We start from the raw sequence: 20,733 nt of genomic DNA on the forward strand, positions 1-20,733 counted from the left end.
TCAAAAGTAGAAGTTATATCTTTAGCTAAACCGTTGTACACAGGAGCTTTAAAAATCTATAGTGTGTGAGGTTGTGTAAGTAAGGGTTGGCTTGCCCTTCTCGCCCACATGTGACAAACCATCTGTTGGATCATGGATTTGATGCCTCAGCATTGTGAAAGTGGGGAAACATACTCCTGGTTGAGCATACGATTTCTGCTTACAACTTAGAATCTCAGTTCTAAATGAAATTAAAAATGTTTTTGTAAGTATGGCTAATGTATACTTTGACTTCTAAGGCATTCACACACACACACACACGCACGCACGCACACAAACAACATAAATACAGAGAAGAAGAGGGTGTAGTTTATTACGCATCATAAAAGATATCACTAATCTTTCAACTGTATCTTTCTGTTCTGAGTTTAGAGTCCTTGTTTGTTTACTGAGTCGTACTTTGGGAGTCATACTGTTGTGATACTGGGAGAAAGGGGTAAGGTGTGAGAGGCAAAACCATCACACACAAAACTTCAAAAATCTAAAGAGTGTGTGGGACTGCTAGCTGTGTCGTTCAGCAATAAACTTATCTACAGTGTGTTAGTAAAGAGTGACTTGTACTTCTGTCCCATTAAACAATGGTTTAAGAAATTTCACTGCAAACTATAAAAGGAATCTGGGTTTAAATAGAACATAGCAGATGTTGTCTAATGTACTACACACTTTGTTTATGAATTTGGTAAACTGTTGCCTTTGTACCTGTGCTTCTTGGTGGTATTGATTGAGTCTAGCTTCAATCAAACATAATTTATCAGCTATTGAAGCTATATGACTCTGTTCAGCAGGCTGAGCGTCTGGAAGCTTCATGTAAGCATCATACGCCGGTGATATTTGAGAGTCTGTTATGCCGCCTTCTTCGAAATCTATGTGTGAATCAATGCTATTTCTGTCACATTCTGGGGTGGTGGGTATATGAACTAGATCAAAATCTGATATACTGTACTCAAAAACATCAGAGAAATCGCGAGGTAGCCACTCACTCGGGGGTGTTGCAGGTTCGCTGATGAAGATCTGTTCTGACTCTCCACTGTTGCACAAAGCTCCAGGTTTTTGTTGTTCTGGGAGGTCGATACTGCTTAAACATTCCAAAAAGGACGATCTGATTTCCTCGTGTCAGCATTGTTCCCACATCATCATAATTAATGTTGTTCCAGGTTCAACATTGCAAGTGACCAATCACCTTCTTGTGACGTCATTCCTTTGCGACTTCGAAATACCCGCCTTCGAGTATTTCGAAATACAAGTGAAGAAGCGAAAAACCGCCGCCTGTCCGCCGAATTTGAAGTCAATTTAGGATACTTTCCTTTAATAAACGGTAAGCATTATACATATGTTCCTCACTTGGCTTGCTGTTTGCTTGCTAGCGATAGGCTACTTGACGACAGCATTAGCTAACCAGTGTTCTCTAGACCAGTGTTCCCCAACTTTTTGGGTGTTTCGTGGCCCGGGGGTTGGGTCAGGCAAAATTGCAGTAGCTTCCCTGATCATTTTACAAACATAAGTGAAGAGAATCTGGACTAAAAGGCCTAGACTTATGGTTGTGTGCTGAATCTATGAATCAAACTATCACCTGGAAACATAATTAACTGGTCCATAGCTGTGAAACTGGACATGAGTTCTTGATTCTATGGAGATTAACAGTAATCCAGAAATTTACAAATTTGTCCTGGTACATCGCGTAAATGTTGTCCCTGAGACATCGCGTAAATGTTGTCCCTGGGACATCGCGTAAATGTTGTCCCTGGGACATCGCGTAAATGTTGTCCCTGAGACATCGCGTAAATGTTGTCCCTGAGACATCGCGTAAATGTTGTCCCTGGGACATCGCGTAAATGTTGTCCCTGGGACATCGCGTAAATGTTGTCCCAGGGACATCGCGTAGATGTTGTCCCTGGGACATCGCGTAAATGTTGTCCCTGAGACATCGCGTAAATGTTGTCCCTGGGACATCGCGTAAATGTTGTCCCTGGAACATCATGTAGAAGTTGCCCTGGGACATCGTGTAGATGTTGTCCCTGGGACATCATGTTAAAGTTGCCAGAGACATACCATATGAAAGTTTAGCTTCTTTTAGCCCCTGTTTGTTTTATATTATTTTATATATATTTTTTTTTTAATATTATATTTAATATTTACATTGTATTGCAAAAAACCCCACAACAAGTTAAAATGAATTAATGAATATTGACTAATTAAACCTTCGTTATTTTTCCACCAGAAATGGACGACATAATTAGAAGAAGTGTTCTGAATGACGAAAAAAAAAGAACTGGAAAAGACACACAACTTTGTGTGCATGTGTCACAATGCCAGGAGGACCCATTCAGTGTTGTGTTAGAAAAATTGAACTCATTAACCCTTCATGGACATTATAAATGTTTAAATGTTGCCTCAGGTAAAGACAGGAAAAGAGACTATTACAAATTCAACTGCATCAGAGCTGGGGAAAAAAGTCGAAACAGCTACAGAGCAGTGGGCTGTAAGGCCTATGTTTCATTTAAAGTACTCAAATGTTGGAAAGACCACACAGTCATCGTGCAGCGTACATATGATAAGCATGATGGGCATGATCCTTCGGACCCAAAAGACGCACATTTCAACAATATTTCCAGTGATTTGAGGAGGAAGATTGAGGAACTGCTTTCCCTTGGAACTAAGCCAGCCATCATACTAACCGAATGTCATAAATGGGCCAAAGAACATGGACACAGAGATCTTCACAACAGAGAGCATTTTGTCACACCACGTGACATTGACAGTGTTAGAACCTGCATGATGAGGAAGAAGCACTTTAACTGTGGAGACAGTCAAAGTGTACATACCTTACTTAATGGAAAACATCAAGAACATGTTCTCTTCTATCAACCATACACATCTGACCAAGAACTAATGATTGTTTTGCAGACACCTGTAATGAAATCAAACATGGAGAACTATGCAAAACAGTTAGTATTTGTTGACACCACGCACTGCGTTAACCAGTATTCATTTCCCTTATTCACACTTGTTGTAAGAGATGATCATGGGCATGGAGTCCCTGTGGCCTATGCTATTGTCAGCAACGAAAGTCAGAAAACCCTGGAAACTGTTCTTGGAATAGTTTGTGAGCATTTCCCAACTTCCCCGAGGTAAATAATACATTGACAGCTATTGATTTTGAAATAATTCCTTTTCAAAAAAGTTATAACATGCCAGAATCTAATGCTATAGCTGCAGCATTGGCTGCAAAAAACTTTCCTTTCCAGTTGTTAAAGTTATTCCTATAGGCTGTATGCAGTATTTTATATATCTACTTGTGAGTTGAAATGTTTAATTTGGCATTGAAGTGGTGCTTTGAGATAGCAAAAACATTTCAATACTGTTTAATCTCATTTAGTGTTTTCTTTTTTTCTGTAGAGCATTTATGGTTGTCCCTGGGACATCGTGTAATTGTTGTCCCTGGGACATCGTGTAAATGTTGTCCCTGGGACATCGTGTAGATGTTGTCCCTGGGACATCGTGTGATAGCTTGTAAATAATGGAATGAAAATTATTGATTGTTCATCCCACTTCAGGATCACGCCCCACCTTCTGTTATTTTAAAACAAGACCGCCGTCTCATTCCTCCAAAACCTTTTTTTTTTTAATCTCAAAACAGCGAGAAGGATGGACTCTGCACCCCTGCGTCACACTGAGGAGGAGGACAGTTTACTTTGTGCTATAAAAACACAAACCTTAATCTTTGATCTTCCAATTTTATCTTTCTGTTCTGGTTTTATAGTCTCTGTTTATTGAGTCGTACTTTGGGAATCACCCTGTTGTGAGACAAGGGTACGCTGGGAGAGAATATGGCATTATACAAGCAGAGTGTTTTGGCTGTTTCTGTAGATCTAAGAAATACACCTGTTATTGGTTATGAAAAAGAGTTAGCTGTGGTGCAGGTTTAATTTATAATTGTTGCATGAACTGTTAAAGAATTAAAGACAGCTTTACACCGATAGTGCAGGCATTTTTTTTTTTACTTAAGTAAAAGTATAGCTGGTGTCAGAAATACTCAAGTAAAAGTTTGATAATGTATGGGCTCGGAAATGTGCTCAAAGTAAGAAAGTCAAAGTAGTAACCTAGCTGAATATTGCCCTGTAATAAAATAATGTTAGTAGGTGAGAGTACAAACTTAGTCTGGTGGTGAACAGGCACAAGAGGGTCAGAGGCACATTTGGCAGCCAGAGCCAGGGTTAGAGTTCAGAGACCCTGAGCCTGGTGGTTGGGCTAGCAACATGGTCTGGTGAAAGAGTCTAACATCCATGCATTACATGGTGTTGCGGCTGATAAAAAACAAAACAAACAAACAAACAAAAAGCCTATAAACTGACCCCTTGTTTAGAGGTGATTGTCAGTTTGCTGGGTTTTTTAGAGACGCTGAGAGTGAGAGAGATCATGTTCTACATTACTTTAAAAGTGATTTTCAGAGCTGTTGATGTATGAAACACTGTCCATAGAAACATGGATCAACTCTGTTTATGGCATTGAGTGTTAAATTGTGACAGTTTCAATAAAGTCTGCAAAATTCTTGCATTTATACTGGGGAGCTAGGAAAAGTTAGACCTTGGTTGTACTATTAAAAATCAGTTTCATAAAAAACCAATTAAACCGATATGAAGAAGAATGTGTTTGTAAAACTAGCGGTAAAGTATGGGAACTATAAGACAGACTGTTTCTGCTATCAAAACAGTTTGTGTTGTTAATCCTGAATGATTCTTGGTCACAACATTTTACTCCACACACATTTGGAAAATCGCATAGTTTGACAATAAATATCCCAGTAAAGACACTTCATTTCTTAAGAAATATGCAGAGGGAGTGATCTTTATCAAAAGTAGAAGTTATATCTTTAGCTAAACCGTTGTACACAGGAGCTTTAAAAATCTATAGTGTGTGAGGTTGTGTAAGTAAGGGTTGGCTTGCCCTTCTCGCCCACATGTGACAAACCATCTGTTGGATCATGGATTTGATGCCTCAGCATTGTGAAAGTGGGGAAACATACTCCTGGTTGAGCATACGATTTCTGCTTACAACTTAGAATCTCAGTTCTAAATGAAATTAAAAATGTTTTTGTAAGTATGGCTAATGTATACTTTGACTTCTAAGGCATTCACACACACACACACACGCACGCACGCACACAAACAACATAAATACAGAGAAGAAGAGGGTGTAGTTTATTACGCATCATAAAAGATATCACTAATCTTTCAACTGTATCTTTCTGTTCTGAGTTTAGAGTCCTTGTTTGTTTACTGAGTCGTACTTTGGGAGTCATACTGTTGTGATACTGGGAGAAAGGGGTAAGGTGTGAGAGGCAAAACCATCACACACAAAACTTCAAAAATCTAAAGAGTGTGTGGGACTGCTAGCTGTGTCGTTCAGCAATAAACTTATCTACAGTGTGTTAGTAAAGAGTGACTTGTACTTCTGTCCCATTAAACAATGGTTTAAGAAATTTCACTGCAAACTATAAAAGGAATCTGGGTTTAAATAGAACATAGCAGATGTTGTCTAATGTACTACACACTTTGTTTATGAATTTGGTAAACTGTTGCCTTTGTACCTGTGCTTCTTGGTGGTATTGATTGAGTCTAGCTTCAATCAAACATAATTTATCAGCTATTGAAGCTATATGACTCTGTTCAGCAGGCTGAGCGTCTGGAAGCTTCATGTAAGCATCATACGCCGGTGATATTTGAGAGTCTGTTATGCCGCCTTCTTCGAAATCTATGTGTGAATCAATGCTATTTCTGTCACATTCTGGGGTGGTGGGTATATGAACTAGATCAAAATCTGATATACTGTACTCAAAAACATCAGAGAAATCGCGAGGTAGCCACTCACTCGGGGGTGTTGCAGGTTCGCTGATGAAGATCTGTTCTGACTCTCCACTGTTGCACAAAGCTCCAGGTTTTTGTTGTTCTGGGAGGTCGATACTGCTTAAACATTCCAAAAAGGACGATCTGATTTCCTCGTGTCAGCATTGTTCCCACATCATCATAATTAATGTTGTTCCAGGTTCAACATTGCAAGTGACCAATCACCTTCTTGTGACGTCATTCCTTTGCGACTTCGAAATACCCGCCTTCGAGTATTTCGAAATACAAGTGAAGAAGCGAAAAACCGCCGCCTGTCCGCCGAATTTGAAGTCAATTTAGGATACTTTCCTTTAATAAACGGTAAGCATTATACATATGTTCCTCACTTGGCTTGCTGTTTGCTTGCTAGCGATAGGCTACTTGACGACAGCATTAGCTAACCAGTGTTCTCTAGACCAGCGTTCCCCAACTTTTTGGGTGTTTCGTGGCCCGGGGGTTGGGTCAGGCAAAATTGCAGTAGCTTCCCTGATCATTTTACAAACATAAGTGAAGAGAATCTGGACTAAAAGGCCTAGACTTATGGTTGTGTGCTGAATCTATGAATCAAACTATCACCTGGAAACATAATTAACTGGTCCATAGCTGTGAAACTGGACATGAGTTCTTGATTCTATGGAGATTAACAGTAATCCAGAAATTTACAAATTTGTCCTGGTACATCGCGTAAATGTTGTCCCTGAGACATCGCGTAAATGTTGTCCCTGGGACATCGCGTAAATGTTGTCCCAGGGACATCGCGTAAATGTTGTCCCTGAGACATCGCGTAAATGTTGTCCCAGGGACATCGCGTTTATGTTGTCCCTGGGACATCGCGTAAATGTTGTCCCTGGGACATCGCGTAAATGTTGTCCCTGAGACATCGCGTAGATGTTGTCCCAGGGACATCGCGTAGATGTTGTCCCTGGGACATCGCGTAGATGTTGTCCCTGGGACATCGCGTAAATGTTGTCCCTGAGACATCGCGTAGATGTTGTCCCTGAGACATCGCGTAAATGTTGTCCCTGAGACATCGCGTAAATGTTGTCCCTGGGACATCGCGTAAATGTTGTCCCTGGAACATCATGTAGAAGTTGCCCTGGGACATCGTGTAGATGTTGTCCCTGGGACATCATGTTAAAGTTGCCAGAGACATACCATATGAAAGTTTAGCTTCTTTTAGCCCCTGTTTGTTTTATATTATTTTATATATATTTTTTTTTTAATATTATATTTAATATTTACATTGTATTGCAAAAAACCCCAAAACAAGTTAAAATGAATTAATGAATATTGACTAATTAAACCTTCGTTATTTTTCCACCAGAAATGGACGACATAATTAGAAGAAGTGTTCTGAATGACGAAAAAAAAAGAACTGGAAAAGACACACAACTTTGTGTGCATGTGTCACAATGCCAGGAGGACCCATTCAGTGTTGTGTTAGAAAAATTGAACTCATTAACCCTTCATGGACATTATAAATGTTTAAATGTTGCCTCAGGTAAAGACAGGAAAAGAGACTATTACAAATTCAACTGCATCAGAGCTGGGGAAAAAAGTCGAAACAGCTACAGAGCAGTGGGCTGTAAGGCCTATGTTTCATTTAAAGTACTCAAATGTTGGAAAGACCACACAGTCATCGTGCAGCGTACATATGATAAGCATGATGGGCATGATCCTTCGGACCCAAAAGACGCACATTTCAACAATATTTCCAGTGATTTGAGGAGGAAGATTGAGGAACTGCTTTCCCTTGGAACTAAGCCAGCCATCATACTAACCGAATGTCATAAATGGGCCAAAGAACATGGACACAGAGATCTTCACAACAGAGAGCATTTTGTCACACCACGTGACATTGACAGTGTTAGAACCTGCATGATGAGGAAGAAGCACTTTAACTGTGGAGACAGTCAAAGTGTACATACCTTACTTAATGGAAAACATCAAGAACATGTTCTCTTCTATCAACCATACACATCTGACCAAGAACTAATGATTGTTTTGCAGACACCTGTAATGAAATCAAACATGGAGAACTATGCAAAACAGTTAGTATTTGTTGACACCACGCACTGCGTTAACCAGTATTCATTTCCCTTATTCACACTTGTTGTAAGAGATGATCATGGGCATGGAGTCCCTGTGGCCTATGCTATTGTCAGCAACGAAAGTCAGAAAACCCCGAGGTAAATAATACTTTGACAGCTATTGATTTTGAAATAATTCCTTTTCAAAAAAGTTATAACATGCCAGAATCTAATGCTATAGCTGCAGCATGGGCTGCAAAAAACTTTCCTTTCCAGTTGTTAAAGTTATTCCTATAGGCTGTATGCAGTATTTTATATATCTACTTGTGAGTTGAAATGTTTAATTTGGCATTGAAGTGGTGCTTTGAGATAGCAAAAACATTTTCATACTGTTTAATCTCATTTAGTGTTTTCTTTTTTTCTGTAGAGCATTTATGGTTGACAAAGACTTTGCGGAAATAAATGCTTTGCAGAAGGTTTTTCCAGAGTCAGCTATCCTTCTATGCTGGTACCATGTCTTGCAGGTAAACCACATTGTTTTCTTTTCACGTTGTCTAAGATGCACCTGAAACACATTTTTACAACAGGGTCCTGTTGTCATGATTTGCCTCATTGTGATATTCACCTACTCAGGTTAATGAATATAAAGGGATAAAATGTTGAGTGACTATGTCCATCCATTTAAGACCACAGTGCACTCATCTTCTGGTGGCTGCTTCCCAAAGCTCTTTTTGACATTTAAAAATATGTTTGCCTGGTTGATTTCTGTAATGCACAGGTCCTCTTGTCCAGTGAGTGACAAAGTTATTTTTGGACGTCAGCTTTCTTTTATGCTTTTTGTACAGCTGCTCCTCTGTCTCTCTCTCCAGATTAACTTTTTTTCTCTTACATTCACAGGCTGTTAATCGATGGCTTTCAAAATCAGAGTCCGGGGTCCATGGGCTTTCTAACACCCAAAAGAGAAATGAAATCATTTCTTTCTTTTGTAAGCTGAAAGCTTGCACATCTGTAAGTGTAATTTGTCTATTTCACATTTTGATTTCTTGATTACACTAAGAGCATAATAACTTTCAGTTGCTAAAAAAAGTTACAGAGAGATACAAAATAGATTTTTGAAACAATTTCTAAAACTGGCTTCTTATCTTGCTTATCAAAACAAGTACTTAAGCTGTGCAGACCATCATTGTGTCACCCACTGTGCAGTAGAACTTGTGAGTGGGATTCTTTCACAGACAGATGCTGAAACCAAATATGCTTATAGGTTTAGTGTTCCTTCTTAGCCATTGTAAGGGAAGAAATAATTGCTTCTTAATACAAAAACACGACATATTATTAATAACTTAAAATTCTTAATGTTATTCAATAAAAGGAAAAGGGCTTCAATACATAATATTAAAGATTTCAATAGGTCTGTTAAATGGATTGAAATATATTCTGTTGCATCCAATTCTCTTAGGAGGACGACTTTAAAGCCACATCAGCAGAGTTCTGCCAGACATTTAAGCAATACCCTTTGGTGTGCCAGTATTTTCAGAAGCACTGGGAAGGCATTGGCCACATGTGGTGTGACTACGGCCGTCGCTTCAGTCACGCTCGTTCTGAAACAAACAATGTGATTGAAAGGTATGATTTATTATTTTGACCTCATTCAATTGTATTGCTGAAAAAAAGATATTATGCTTTAATCCAAGAGGCTAAACTGAGTAGGTTCGTCATGTCATTGCCAGAACAGGTTTTAGGCAAATCCTTTAAATTCTAGCAGCGTTTTTTATGTTATCACAACAAAAAACAGAGTAGGTGGATTTGCCTAAATCAGCTAAATCGGCACAGAGCATTCCTTTATAAAAGACGTGTGCAATAGGTATTCCAATTTTTAAAAAAATAATACAGTCTTGATTAAAACTTTAAATTCCTTCAATTACAGTTACTAATCATTTCAAATAACTGTTTTTCAGATTTTTCCACCGCCTGAAATACCAGTTTTTATCTGGCTACAAGAATAGGCGTCTGGATGATCTGATTGAAGTGCTCCTAGGGAAGGCCGACGACTACTTGTCAGTCATAAAAACCCTGCAAGATGTGGGCCGCATGAAAAACAGGTTTGCTGACACCTTGTCTCAAGTTTCAGACTCTGCTTCAAGACTGATGGAAAGTGGTTGGGCTCTTAAAATTACAGTCAAGAACAGCCATGGAGTTAATGCATATCAAGTCCCATCTGAGTCAAGAGAAGACATGGTGTATGACGTCTGCCCTGTTGAGTCCTACTGCAACTGTACATATGGCTTACGAGGACTTCTTTGCAAGCATCTAGTGTTACTTGCAAAATTAGCAGAGGCTGACAATGACATCTATCCAAACATGGAAACAGACATTTCTAACTTGGCAAAAATTGCAGTGAAAGAAAGGCATTACTTTGTACACTGTGAGGACTTGAAAGTGATAAAAATGCCAAGTTTGTTTGGAAATCTGTGTTTTTTTGCATCGGCTGAAACACTTCAGTGCACTTGTTGTACGTTCTCTCACTATAACACATGTGCTTGCCTGAAGGTGGCTTGTAGCCATTTTAAACAAATGAAAAACTCTCTGAAAAGTCCTCTATCAACTTTGAATGACACTCCTGTAGTTGAAAGCACAGACAAAAAATGCACAGAAGATGCAGTTGGAAAACTAAATGCTGTTTTAGACACAGTTAAACAGTGGGCATTCATTCCAGAGGGTATTACTCCAATGATAGATGAACTGCATACAAATGTCTTAAAAACAAAACAAGTAGGCAAAAGTATATGCCAGTACGAAATAAAGACGACAGAGAATGCACGCAAAATTAGGCCATTGTATTCTAGCAAGAAACGTTCGGCCAGCATCGACATTCCAACAGTCTGTGAAAATGAATGTGAACAGTCGATAACCACTGAAAGAGAGACATCCTCTGGAGAAAATGAAAACCTTTTGGAATACAAAACAAAAAAGAGAAGAGTTAAAGCTAAGTATATGCACAAGTAGACTTTTGTGTGACATTTCAAAGGGACTGCATCCATTACTTCTGTTTATTGAAACCTAAAGCTGAATAGCTGTCTTAACTTTCTGCCAAGGAACAGATGAAAAGAAATTGTTTGGTCTCTCAAGCAGTTGTTATTTATGTGTGTTATTCATTACTTTGGCTTGGTTGCTGTTTTTGATACAAATTCATCTGTGCCCATTGTAATATTTTCATATGTTACTATTTTTATATTGCTATGCATTATAAATAAAGGATTACTTATTACTATTAAAGGTCTGCATTTGTAATTGTTGGTATTATTTATAAAATATGCGCTCTTAAGTTTTTTGCTCCATAAAACGATACCTGTCACTTTTTGGACATAGAGTATCAGCTGTTGAGAATCCTGGCTCATACAAAATAGAAGTAAAAGGTTTCAACATCCAGCCTTTTTATGATTAAATACAAAGTGTAATAACAGAGTTATTGGGGTGTGATTTTGTTAATAGTTAGTCTTAAGTATAAGTTTAATAGTAATGAGTAAGAAAATATAGCCAGAATAATGGAATGAGACTAACACCTGACCTCACACTGAGATTTGGTATGAAGTGGCATGTTTGTGCTAATGCTGACATTGGGGCTCAGAGTTCCTCTGTGTGTATATATTTGTGAACGTTAACTTGGCTAATGTCCAAGGGTTTGACTGCTTTCCTGTTGGATTGTATCACAAAGAACAGGGATAAGAGCACCAGTGGCCGTGCACACCCTCATCTCTCTCCTTCACCCGATCATTAGTGTTGGAAACCGGCATTAGCTCAGAGTAGATTAGACTTCAGTATAGTGCAAGTGATTTGATTTTATGATTATTTGATTCAGTTTTTTCTGTGTTCAAGCTCAATTACTTTAATAAAATATGTGGAATTCAAACAAATAAATAAACAAATAAACTGTGGACATTACCCTTTTAAACCTTTCTGAAACAAGACAGGTAAAAACCAGTGTATAAAAGTTTACATAGGTATAAATAGCTCTAACACTTTACTCCAGCCTGGCGTCCACACATGTGGACATCACATTTTGGGTTATTTAGACCAAAATACTAAATCTTGATCAACAAGTGCCTGATATACAGTTATGAGGACATTATACTGCAACTGTTCTATCGAAATTTCAAATTAATGTCCTCATATGTGGCTCTCATTTTTCTCAGAAACAAAAATTAGGTAAAAAAAACAAAACCTGGTAATTCTTTCTTTTTACATTCATCGGGTTCCAATCGGCCCAAATATCAAAGAGAAATTAAAAATGCATGCCATGGAAGATTTCGGGTCTTAGGGGGTTAAAATGACCAGACCCCTCCGGCCTGTTTTCCAGGCCACTAAATTAAACCCAGTCAATTACCAATTGAACAGAATAAAAACCTACGAGGTCCACTAATAGTCCAAAAGTCCAAATCTTTAATAGAAAAGACAGGCAGAACTCAAACAAACAATAATCCAAACGAGGAGCATATATACACACTGGAAAGTAAATAATTATAAGTTATTAAATCAGACTAATTAAATACAGTAAAACTAATAAGGGAAGACGAACACACGGGAAACAAAAATAACAGTGTAAACATACCAAAACTCAAAATAAAACAGGAAAGCTACTACAAACCGAGTGTGACACAATTACATTCATATTGAAACATATGTGATAATTTTCTTTCTTTGTAGCATTTTTAAGATATGTGTTAGAACAGTCATTATGCTGTTTGGATTAGGAACCAATCATTTTTGCCAAATAGTTAACACAAACTTAGAACAACAATGAACAATTTTCAAGATTCTGATTTACAGAACAAACAAAAGTCACAAAAGGTTTCATTATTTAAGAGACAAGATCAAGTTTTTCACACAGGAATGAAATGACAGAATCCAGTGCAGCGGGGCCAAAGGTGTGTGTCAGCAAACTGAAGGTTGAGGAATCAGTCAGCTCATGTTTAAGATTGTGTTGGATTTTGAGAAGAGTCTGTCTGTTATTAGAAAGTAAGATTAACAATGTTACACCAATAACCCAAATACGGGGAAATGACAAATAATACCAAAAAAGATACAACTTTCATATTGTTTTACTAACTTACTTTGTCATATCAGCACTTGAATGGTCGATGCCTTTACAGACCATGTCTGTTGTGACATCGCAGGCCAATCTTCCGGCAAACCCGAGGGCTAGCTCCCCAGCCTCCTCTTCACTCAGAACACTAAACACTGTTACTTTAGTTTTGGCCTTCTTAGGCCTGTCAAGAATCATTGCGGGCAGTTTGGCTTTACGGCCCTAAAAAAGAAAAAGTGCAAACACCAAAAGAGCAGAGAGAGACACACACACGCGCACAAAGTTAAATGCTTTTGTTTACATGGTGTAATTGTGTATATGTTGCAGCAAATGCACAATTTCCAGCCACATTGTCACTTCATTGATACGAGTAACCCGGATTTATTTCAGGTGACATCAAAATCACGAAATGTATACCTACCCCAATCAAACCTCTGAAAACATGAACTGACATGTTCTCTGCGTTGATTCTGCGCTTGATCTCGTCTTCTGTTATTGTGTAGGTTTTCTTTTTTGAGCTTGGTACAGATAAGCGACCATGCACTCTGTAAACTGTACTAGTTCCTTCTGAATCAGTTTGGAATTCTGTATCTGCATCGATCCTGTCAACATCATCAGCAGCAGCATTATCTGTACTCAGACTTGTGCCGTATACTTCTGTTTCTTTTTCTTTGTCTTCAGTCTGTGTACCTTCATCTCTGACTGTCAGTCTTCCTATCTCACTGTTACTTGTCGATTTGCTGCAGATGTTCTCTCCCTTAGGAACTTTTCCTTTGTCATTCGCTGCCTGATGCTTTCCCTGATGACATTCTTCACTGGCTACTTCTATTGCTCCTCCTGTATAGCCACCCACTATGCTGCACAACTCCTTTCCCTCTGCTGTGCTGCACTGTGCTGTTACATAAAGAAGAATGATATAAACAGCACTATATCAATTTAATTGTGAAGAGAAATCCCCACAATACGACACAGTTATGTCTAAAATAGTTTTGTGTAAAAACTGGATCTTGAAACGTCCACTTTAATTACACAGTCCTGGTGTGCAAAGGCAAAATTACGAAAAAAAAAATTCACTTTAAACATTTTTGGACGTTGTTTAGTTATATTGTGACTTACTCTCACAGAAGATACAGATGCCACAAACAGACTTTGAACAACGCATGTGCTTGTATGCACCACATTTCTGGCACTGCACCTGTGAATTAAAAAAAAAAAAAAGAAGAAGAAATAAACAAACAAAAAACAAATGAACAAAGTCCATTAAATAAACAATCTATATGGCTAAGGACATGTCATAGTGTACCCGGTCTTTGGCTGCAATCACACACCAGCACTGACTGCACTTCCTAGTTCGATCTGCAAAATATAATTTGTTTAAGTACAAGTTACATTTTCCAATGTTAGAGAAAAAGAAGGCAGCTAATTTTATCTTTACCTATTGAGGAAAATAAGTAGTGGCAAAGTCGGGACCTGAGCTTTGTGATTTCAGTGTTGTACTCCTCCACTTGTGTTTTACCGTCAATGAGAGATTGGGCAAACTAATAATTGACGAAGAAAAAAAAAAAAAAAAAAAGAACAAAAAGAATTAGATTAACAAAGAAATGTTTGTTTGTTTTTAACCCCCCCCCCAAGAAAAAAAAAAATCAGAGCAACCAAAGCAAAGCATTACTGCTGAAATGGTTCAATCTACAAAAAAAATTGAGATTTTACCATCCTGCCTCTAAGGCTTTAAAAACTGAATAGGCAAAAATGTAAACATTACTTATATAGGTTAAAGCTATAGTTTTCAGTACCATTATGACATGCACTCCACATGAGTTCCCATCCTGTTGATGTGGGTGGCTCACATGTGACAAGGTCCACTCTCCAGCGCAGCCTCTTGCTGAAGCAAATGAGCTGAGAGATCGCAGTTATTACAAATAAAAAGCATATAGAGAAATCAATAACCACGTTCGGTAATGCTTTCAATTAAATTAAATATGTTATGTTAAATATGTTAATTAATTACCTCCAGTTTTTCAACACCGCACTTTTTCTGACCTCCGACTCGCCAAATGAATTCATATAGACTATGGTCCTCTTGGGTATGTCACAAAACTGTTTTGTAAAAAGATGGATATGGTAGGCTTGGGCCTTGAGCTTTCCTAATGAGGGACACTGAAAAGTATCATGCACTAGAGAGAGTGCAAAATCTGTGCAACTTACAAACAAGGTCCAGTGGCTGCCGTTTTCCAGACAGGCTCCAATCAATTTCTCATACATCTGAAAGATGTTTTTCTGGAAATAAAAATAATGTGACAAGTATGTTTTTCTGTCAAGAATGACACTGCAAAACTGCAAAAGCTTGTCAGGTGAGACTTGTAATTAATTCTGCAGATACACAAACATATAGAAAGTGTCATTTTTGGTTTACATTAATTAATTTCTATAGTGTGTACAAAACAAATCAAGACCACAGACTCAACACGCACCACTCAATTTTTGGTGTTCTTTATCAGTTGGCCAAGACAGAAATGTTTTAATCTGTGTGCATTGCTTTTGAACAAGTCTTTACACAGAAAAGGTTTCAGAAAGGTATTTTTCAGGTTCTTCTGACAAGGCTTCAATTTTGGAAAATGCTGTTTGTTTATAGTGGCAACTTATAAACCCTTTGTGATAAGAACATAGTTACCACAGTCCAAGTCATACCTTCAAAAAGTATGCACTTTGTGCTCTTGTGGACCCATCCAAAATTTTTCCAGTGATTTGGCTTGGTATTGGATAAATGTGAGGGAAATTCTATAAAAATAACATAAATACACCTATGTTTTCAAATACATTACAAAAAACGTAAACATGCTATGTCATTATGATCAAACAAGCTTTTCAACATACCTCACACTGCAAATAGATTAGGCCATCTATTACCTTATAAAACAAATAAATAAATACATATAAATAAAAACAGAACTAAGGAATACGATTCATTAAGTAAATTGTACAATAAAGTGTATTTAAAGCAGAATTTAACATTAGTTTTATGACAACATAAAAGGATTTTTATGTCAAGAGGTACCTCATCTGAAATGTTAGTCTGGTCAAACAGGGATTTCAAACTTGAAATACCAATAGAGTTTGGTCCAGCTACTCCCACAAGGTAATCTGTGAGAAAGCATATGCTGTAGTCAACAGATATCATTTTCTTTTTGCATGCTGCAACCATCATCCATTTCAGTCTTCTAGGAGCTTTGTCTGGTTGTAGTTCTTTTTTCTCCTCCTCTCCCCTCATCTATTAATTAAATTGTTTTCTGACCTTCCTAACTGTTTCCGACCTGTCTTCCCAATGTGATGTTTAAGCAATATATGTATGGTCAGAAGGGGGTGAAATTTTCATTGCAGTTGTACGTGTAACATTGCATGTGATAATAAAAGGCTTGATTGGTTGATTATTCAACATGAGTTGACATTTACCTGACATTGTGAAGGAGTCACAGTTTCTGTAAGGGTGTAAGAACATAACATGTGGATTTGTTACACTTCTTTTTCACAAGTTAATAACAATCAATAATTTTCATTCCATTATTTACAAGCTATCACACGATGTCCCAGGGACAACATCTACACGATGTCCCAGGGACAACATTTACACGATGTCCCAGGGACAACAATTACACGATGTCCCAGGGACAACATCTACACGATGTCCCAGGAACAACATTTACACAATGTCCCAGGGACAACATTTACACGATGTCCCAGGGACAACATTTACGCGATGTACCAGGACAAATTTGTAAATTTCTGGATTACTGTTAATCTCCATAGAATCAAGAACTCATGTCCAGTTTCACAGCTATGGACCAGTTAATTATGTTTCCAGGTGATAGTTTGATTCATAGATTCAGCACACACTTCTTCACTTGTATTTCGAAATAATCGAAGGCGGGTATTTCGAAGTCGCAAAGGAATGACGTCACAAGAAGGTGATTGGTCAATTGCAATGTTGAACCTGGAACAACATTAATTATGATGATGTGGGAACAATGCTGACACGAGGAAATCAGATCGTCCTTCCAAAAACGTCTGGAATCGTACGGTGTCCTGATCATTATGAGGAGGGGTGCTGTTCTGCAGTCTGTGAAGATAGATAGACATGTGTTAAAACATTTTATACATGTACCCATTTCAAACTGAATAAGCGTGTCTCCCTCTCTATCTCTTTTTATCTAATTTATATATGCCTATGCTTACCTTGTAGTGTGCGTTATTCGGGATGGTCCTGCTTCTCCACACACACGGTTCTCTGGCGTGGCTCTGTAGGTGTAAAACGGTCAGTTTAGAACATTTGTAATTGTTTAAACCTCTTTTTAATTTTTTTTTCTTTTGAAAAAATAATACACAACTATACATCCCGTTGTATACACACCTGATGTAAGGTTGGGCTCTGTGGTCGCGGTGTCTGAATGTTTTCCTGCTCAGTTTGTTAACCCTGGAACAAACAAAAACGTTATTACATAATTTAAAACAATCGCTAGTTTAAAACATACATACGTTTTAAAATCCAGTAATGCTGTACACACCTTGTGCCTGTTAGAGGACTAGTTCCAGCTGTAAAAGCGCCCGTTTCTAAAGAAAAGGGCCCTGGGCCGTTCTCCCGAACTCCTAAAAATTAAGCTTTTGTTTTAGGGAAAAAAAATAGTTTGAATATCCTATAATATGTTAACATAACACTTTTTAAAAATCCAATAATAGGTTTTGTTTTACTTACCGTTTACGATGGCCATGTTATAAAGAACGATGTTAGTGTTGATGATCGCAAAGAAAATGGTGTGCTCTGCAGCGAATCTTGAGGCGTAAATGGCTCAGGGTTTCGGGCTCTGAGCGTGTTTTTTTTATATAGGGTGGGTGTTTCCAAAAAGAAAAGGTATGTCTCCAATCAATTTAAATGAGACCCTTCAGGGCTTTTGTCTTCTCAAGGAATTACAAAGGAGCCGATACTTCAGACAATAGGCGGGGTCGCCACCCGACTGGTACACCTGCCCCATTTACCTTGTCGAGGAATTACAAAAAGAGCCAATACCGGCCACTTTAAACAATAGGCTGGGCCCTTGTTCGCATGGTACTCTCAACTAGTGATACCCACGGTGGGCTTTTACAATCCTGAACAAATTCAAACAATTAGCCAGCTGTTGAAAAGTTGGAGCGGGTCTGGGCGACTGGTTTTAGAAGTATCACTGTAGCGTTTATTTTCTAAAGGGCTGAATGTTATTTGCGACTATCTGTTGTGTTAAAAACTACTCTGAAACCATGAAACCCCTTACAGAAGAAATGGCCCGTTTGATCCGTTTTTAAATAAATAAAATGCTTGCATCGGTGCAAGGTGTGACACCGGAATCACAAAATGAGTGTATTTAAAAGACGATTAGTTTGAAAAGAGCGATACTGGCTGCTTATAGCATTTATTTTCTAAAGAACTGAATGCTATTTGTGACATTTACTGTGTTAAAAACTAGCTGGCTGGCTTTGTCAACAAAATGAGTGTATTTAAAGACGATTAGTTTGAAAAGAGCTATACTGGCTGCTTTGGGTGAAAAGACGACATTGTGTGCAGCGTTTTAGAAGTATCACTGTAGCGTTTGCTGAATGTTATTTGCGACTATCTGTTGTGTTAAAAACTACTCTGAAACCATGAAACCCCTTACAGAAGAAATGGCCCGTTTGATCCGTTTTTAAATAAATAAAATACTTGCATGGTGCAAGGTGTGACACCAGAATCACAAAATGAGTGTATTTAAAAGACGATTAGTTTGAAAAGAGCGATACTGGTTGCTTTGGGGGAAAAGACGACATTGTGTGCAGCGTTTTAGAAGTATCACTGTAGCGTTTGCTGAATGTTATTTGCGACTATCTGTTGTGTTAAAAACTACTCTGAAACCATGAAACCCCTTACAGAAGAAATGGCCCGTTTGATCCGTTTTTAATTAAATAAAATGCTTGCATCGGTGCAAGGTGTTGACACCGGAATCACAAAATGAGTGTATTTAAAAGACGATTAGTTTGAAAAGAGCGATACTGGCTGCTTATAGCATTTATTTTCTAAAGGACTGAATGCTATTTGTAACATTTACTGTGTTAAAAACTAGCTGGCTGGCTTTGTCTCACTCTTAGTTCAACATTCCGAAATCCCGATTTTTAAATAAAATGATCGCATCAACCCTGGAAAGAAACCCCAGTAGATGTGTAAAAACTAGTTAAATTAAAACTAGGGGTTTGATTAAATAAAACGCTTGTGAACATGCTGACATCACCCATTCAGAAGAAATTCCCATTTGTGCCATTTATAAAATAAAATGCATGCCTCACTGCAAGCTGAGACATTGTCAGATTTAGAAAATTAGTGTGATTAAAACACTATTACCAACACTTTTGACTAGAGCACACCCTCTTTGTTAAGGCGCACTGTGAACCAAAACAGCTTCCACTCCGCCAAGAATGAAACAAGAAACAAAGAATTGCTTTTAAGAACACATGCATAACTGAATGTTGCGATACACCTAAGTGATAAAAATAGTTTAATTAAAAACCCTATGGTTTGATTAAATTAAAACCCCGTTAAAAACACATAAACTCATATAACCCCTCTGATCCCCTGTGGTATTTCCACACCTGAACGCGCATGCGCACACACACGAAACTGGTCAAATCGGTTTGGTTGGCCGCCATCTTGGACTAGTGCCATCGTATTACTGAACGCGCATGCGCACACGCACGAAACCGGTCAAACCGGTTGTCAAACCGGTTTGGTTGGCCGCCATCTTGGACAGGTGCCATCATATTACTACTGTGGGGCCTCCCTGCTGCTGCAGAGTCGGGGCGGTCTGCTTCTCTCCACCCCAGGGAGGAGGGTAACACTACTTGGGTTTGGGTGCAGTTTCCCCCTCCAGGGGCAAGGGTACCTAGACCTGGGGCTTAGAGTACGCTTGGGGAGTGTGATTGTGTGTACAGTGTCTCTCTATGTCTGTCTCCACGTTGGGTGAGTGCTGAGTAATTGCATATGAGAGCATGAGGGTGGGAATGGATGTTTGTATCTGTGTGTGCCTGTTTGTCTGTGTCTATATGTCAGGTTGGGTATCAGACGCCACCTCTCTAGGGACATCTCAGGCCCTCCAAGGTATGGAGGCCTATCTCCCCCCACCACTTCCCCTGCCAGTGGCAGGCGCCCTCAGACATCGGTGCGTTGGTGGGTTTTGTGTCTGGGGATGGGCGTCCGGGTACACACCGGCTCACTCCTGGTGGCTGCTTGTCGGGTCCTGGAGCCAAAGGTGAATCAAATAGACCAATACAGCAAGGCTGGGATGGTCCATTTGGTAAAGTAAATCTGTTGGGCATCTTTCTTTGCCTTTAGACAATAATTCTGATGGCAAAAGAACCAAACGGCACAGGCGGGGGGGATTTTATTGTCAAGTAGTGAAACTGCAGCAGTTAATCTGTTCAATAAAGTTTCCCTGGAAGCTCAAATCTTGGCTGGTTTAATAAGGAAAGAGAGCTAGCCAGCCACTGTGCTCATTACACACAGACAGAGGAAAGTTCAGTTTCTTCTTTTCCAAACCAAAATAATACATCAGTCTGAAAATTGTTGTTTACATGTGCAGAAGAATCAGCTAAATGGAGATGCCAGTCTATGTTAAACCAAATCTGATCAGGTTTAAATATTACAACTTTT

The 20,733-nt window shown here is 38.6% G+C and overlaps 2 protein-coding genes and 2 long non-coding RNA genes across 8 annotated transcripts; 2 read left to right on the forward strand and 2 right to left on the reverse strand.

Annotated features, from left to right (window-relative positions):
* The first annotated feature begins 416 nt into the window (after positions 1-416).
* LOC309704302 lies at positions 417-3,449 on the forward strand. The gene is made up of 3 exons (XR_014276186.1): positions 417-1,354; positions 2,258-3,167; positions 3,436-3,449. It is a non-coding gene; the product is annotated as an uncharacterized lncRNA (long non-coding RNA).
* Positions 3,450-6,024: 2,575 nt separating this feature from the next.
* LOC309704290 (uncharacterized protein) lies at positions 6,025-11,838 on the forward strand. Of its 2 annotated transcripts, XM_082529355.1 has the most exons (5): positions 6,025-6,242; positions 8,379-8,475; positions 8,849-8,959; positions 9,408-9,574; positions 9,907-11,838. In XM_082529355.1, exons 2-5 carry the CDS (start codon positions 8,386-8,388, stop codon positions 10,952-10,954), a joined length of 1,416 nt encoding a protein of 471 aa, XP_082385481.1. In that variant the 5' UTR covers positions 6,025-6,242; positions 8,379-8,385; the 3' UTR covers positions 10,955-11,838. The 2 variants fall into 2 exon arrangements, with proteins under 2 accessions (XP_082385481.1, XP_082385482.1); XM_082529356.1 differs by lacking the exon at positions 6,025-6,242 and having other exon boundaries at positions 8,112-8,475.
* A 527-nt stretch (positions 11,839-12,365) lies between these two features.
* LOC309704284 (uncharacterized protein) lies at positions 12,366-16,581 on the reverse strand. 4 transcript variants are annotated; one of them, XM_082529348.1, is made up of 12 exons: positions 16,482-16,581; positions 16,087-16,172; positions 15,906-15,938; positions 15,720-15,809; positions 15,040-15,308; positions 14,825-14,927; positions 14,467-14,569; positions 14,335-14,387; positions 14,148-14,226; positions 13,453-13,925; positions 13,060-13,253; positions 12,366-12,951 (listed from the first exon to the last, which is right to left on the reverse strand). In XM_082529348.1, the coding sequence occupies exons 1-12, from the start codon at positions 16,525-16,527 to the stop codon at positions 12,807-12,809; spliced, it is 1,674 nt and encodes a 557-aa protein (XP_082385474.1). In that variant the 5' UTR covers positions 16,528-16,581; the 3' UTR covers positions 12,366-12,806. The 4 variants fall into 4 exon arrangements, with proteins under 4 accessions (XP_082385474.1, XP_082385475.1, XP_082385473.1 ...); XM_082529349.1 differs by having other exon boundaries at positions 15,040-15,128; positions 15,237-15,308; positions 16,087-16,494; XM_082529347.1 differs by having other exon boundaries at positions 16,087-16,530.
* A 186-nt stretch (positions 16,582-16,767) lies between these two features.
* LOC309704303 lies at positions 16,768-18,443 on the reverse strand. Its single transcript, XR_014276187.1, has 3 exons — positions 17,591-18,443; positions 17,262-17,499; positions 16,768-17,145 (listed from the first exon to the last, which is right to left on the reverse strand). It is a non-coding gene; the product is annotated as an uncharacterized lncRNA (long non-coding RNA).
* Positions 18,444-20,733: the final 2,290 nt, after the last annotated feature.

This window comes from Aulonocara stuartgranti (genome assembly GCF_965226115.1).
Source record: "Aulonocara stuartgranti genome assembly, chromosome: 4".
Taxonomy (NCBI): Eukaryota; Metazoa; Chordata; class Actinopteri; order Cichliformes; family Cichlidae; genus Aulonocara; species Aulonocara stuartgranti.

Bases quoted from the DNA above. Each gene is read 5' to 3' on its own strand.
- LOC309704284 (XM_082529347.1), bottom strand. From the start codon at position 16,299: ATGAGGGGAGAGGAGGAGAAAAAAGAACTACAACCAGACAAAGCTCCT. The intron at 15,309-15,719 runs GTATGACTTGGA...TTTTATTTCCAG, and splicing joins AAAGTGCATACTTTTTGAAG to AAAAACATCTTTCAGATGTA. The intron at 13,926-14,147 runs GTAAGTCACAAT...TTTATGTAACAG, and splicing joins CATCTGTATCTTCTGTGAGA to CACAGTGCAGCACAGCAGAG.
- LOC309704290 (XM_082529355.1), top strand. From the start codon at position 8,386: ATGGTTGACAAAGACTTTGCGGAAATAAATGCTTTGCAGAAGGTTTTT. The intron at 8,960-9,407 runs GTAAGTGTAATT...CAATTCTCTTAG, and splicing joins AGCTGAAAGCTTGCACATCT to GAGGACGACTTTAAAGCCAC. The intron at 9,575-9,906 runs GTATGATTTATT...ACTGTTTTTCAG, and splicing joins ACAAACAATGTGATTGAAAG to ATTTTTCCACCGCCTGAAAT.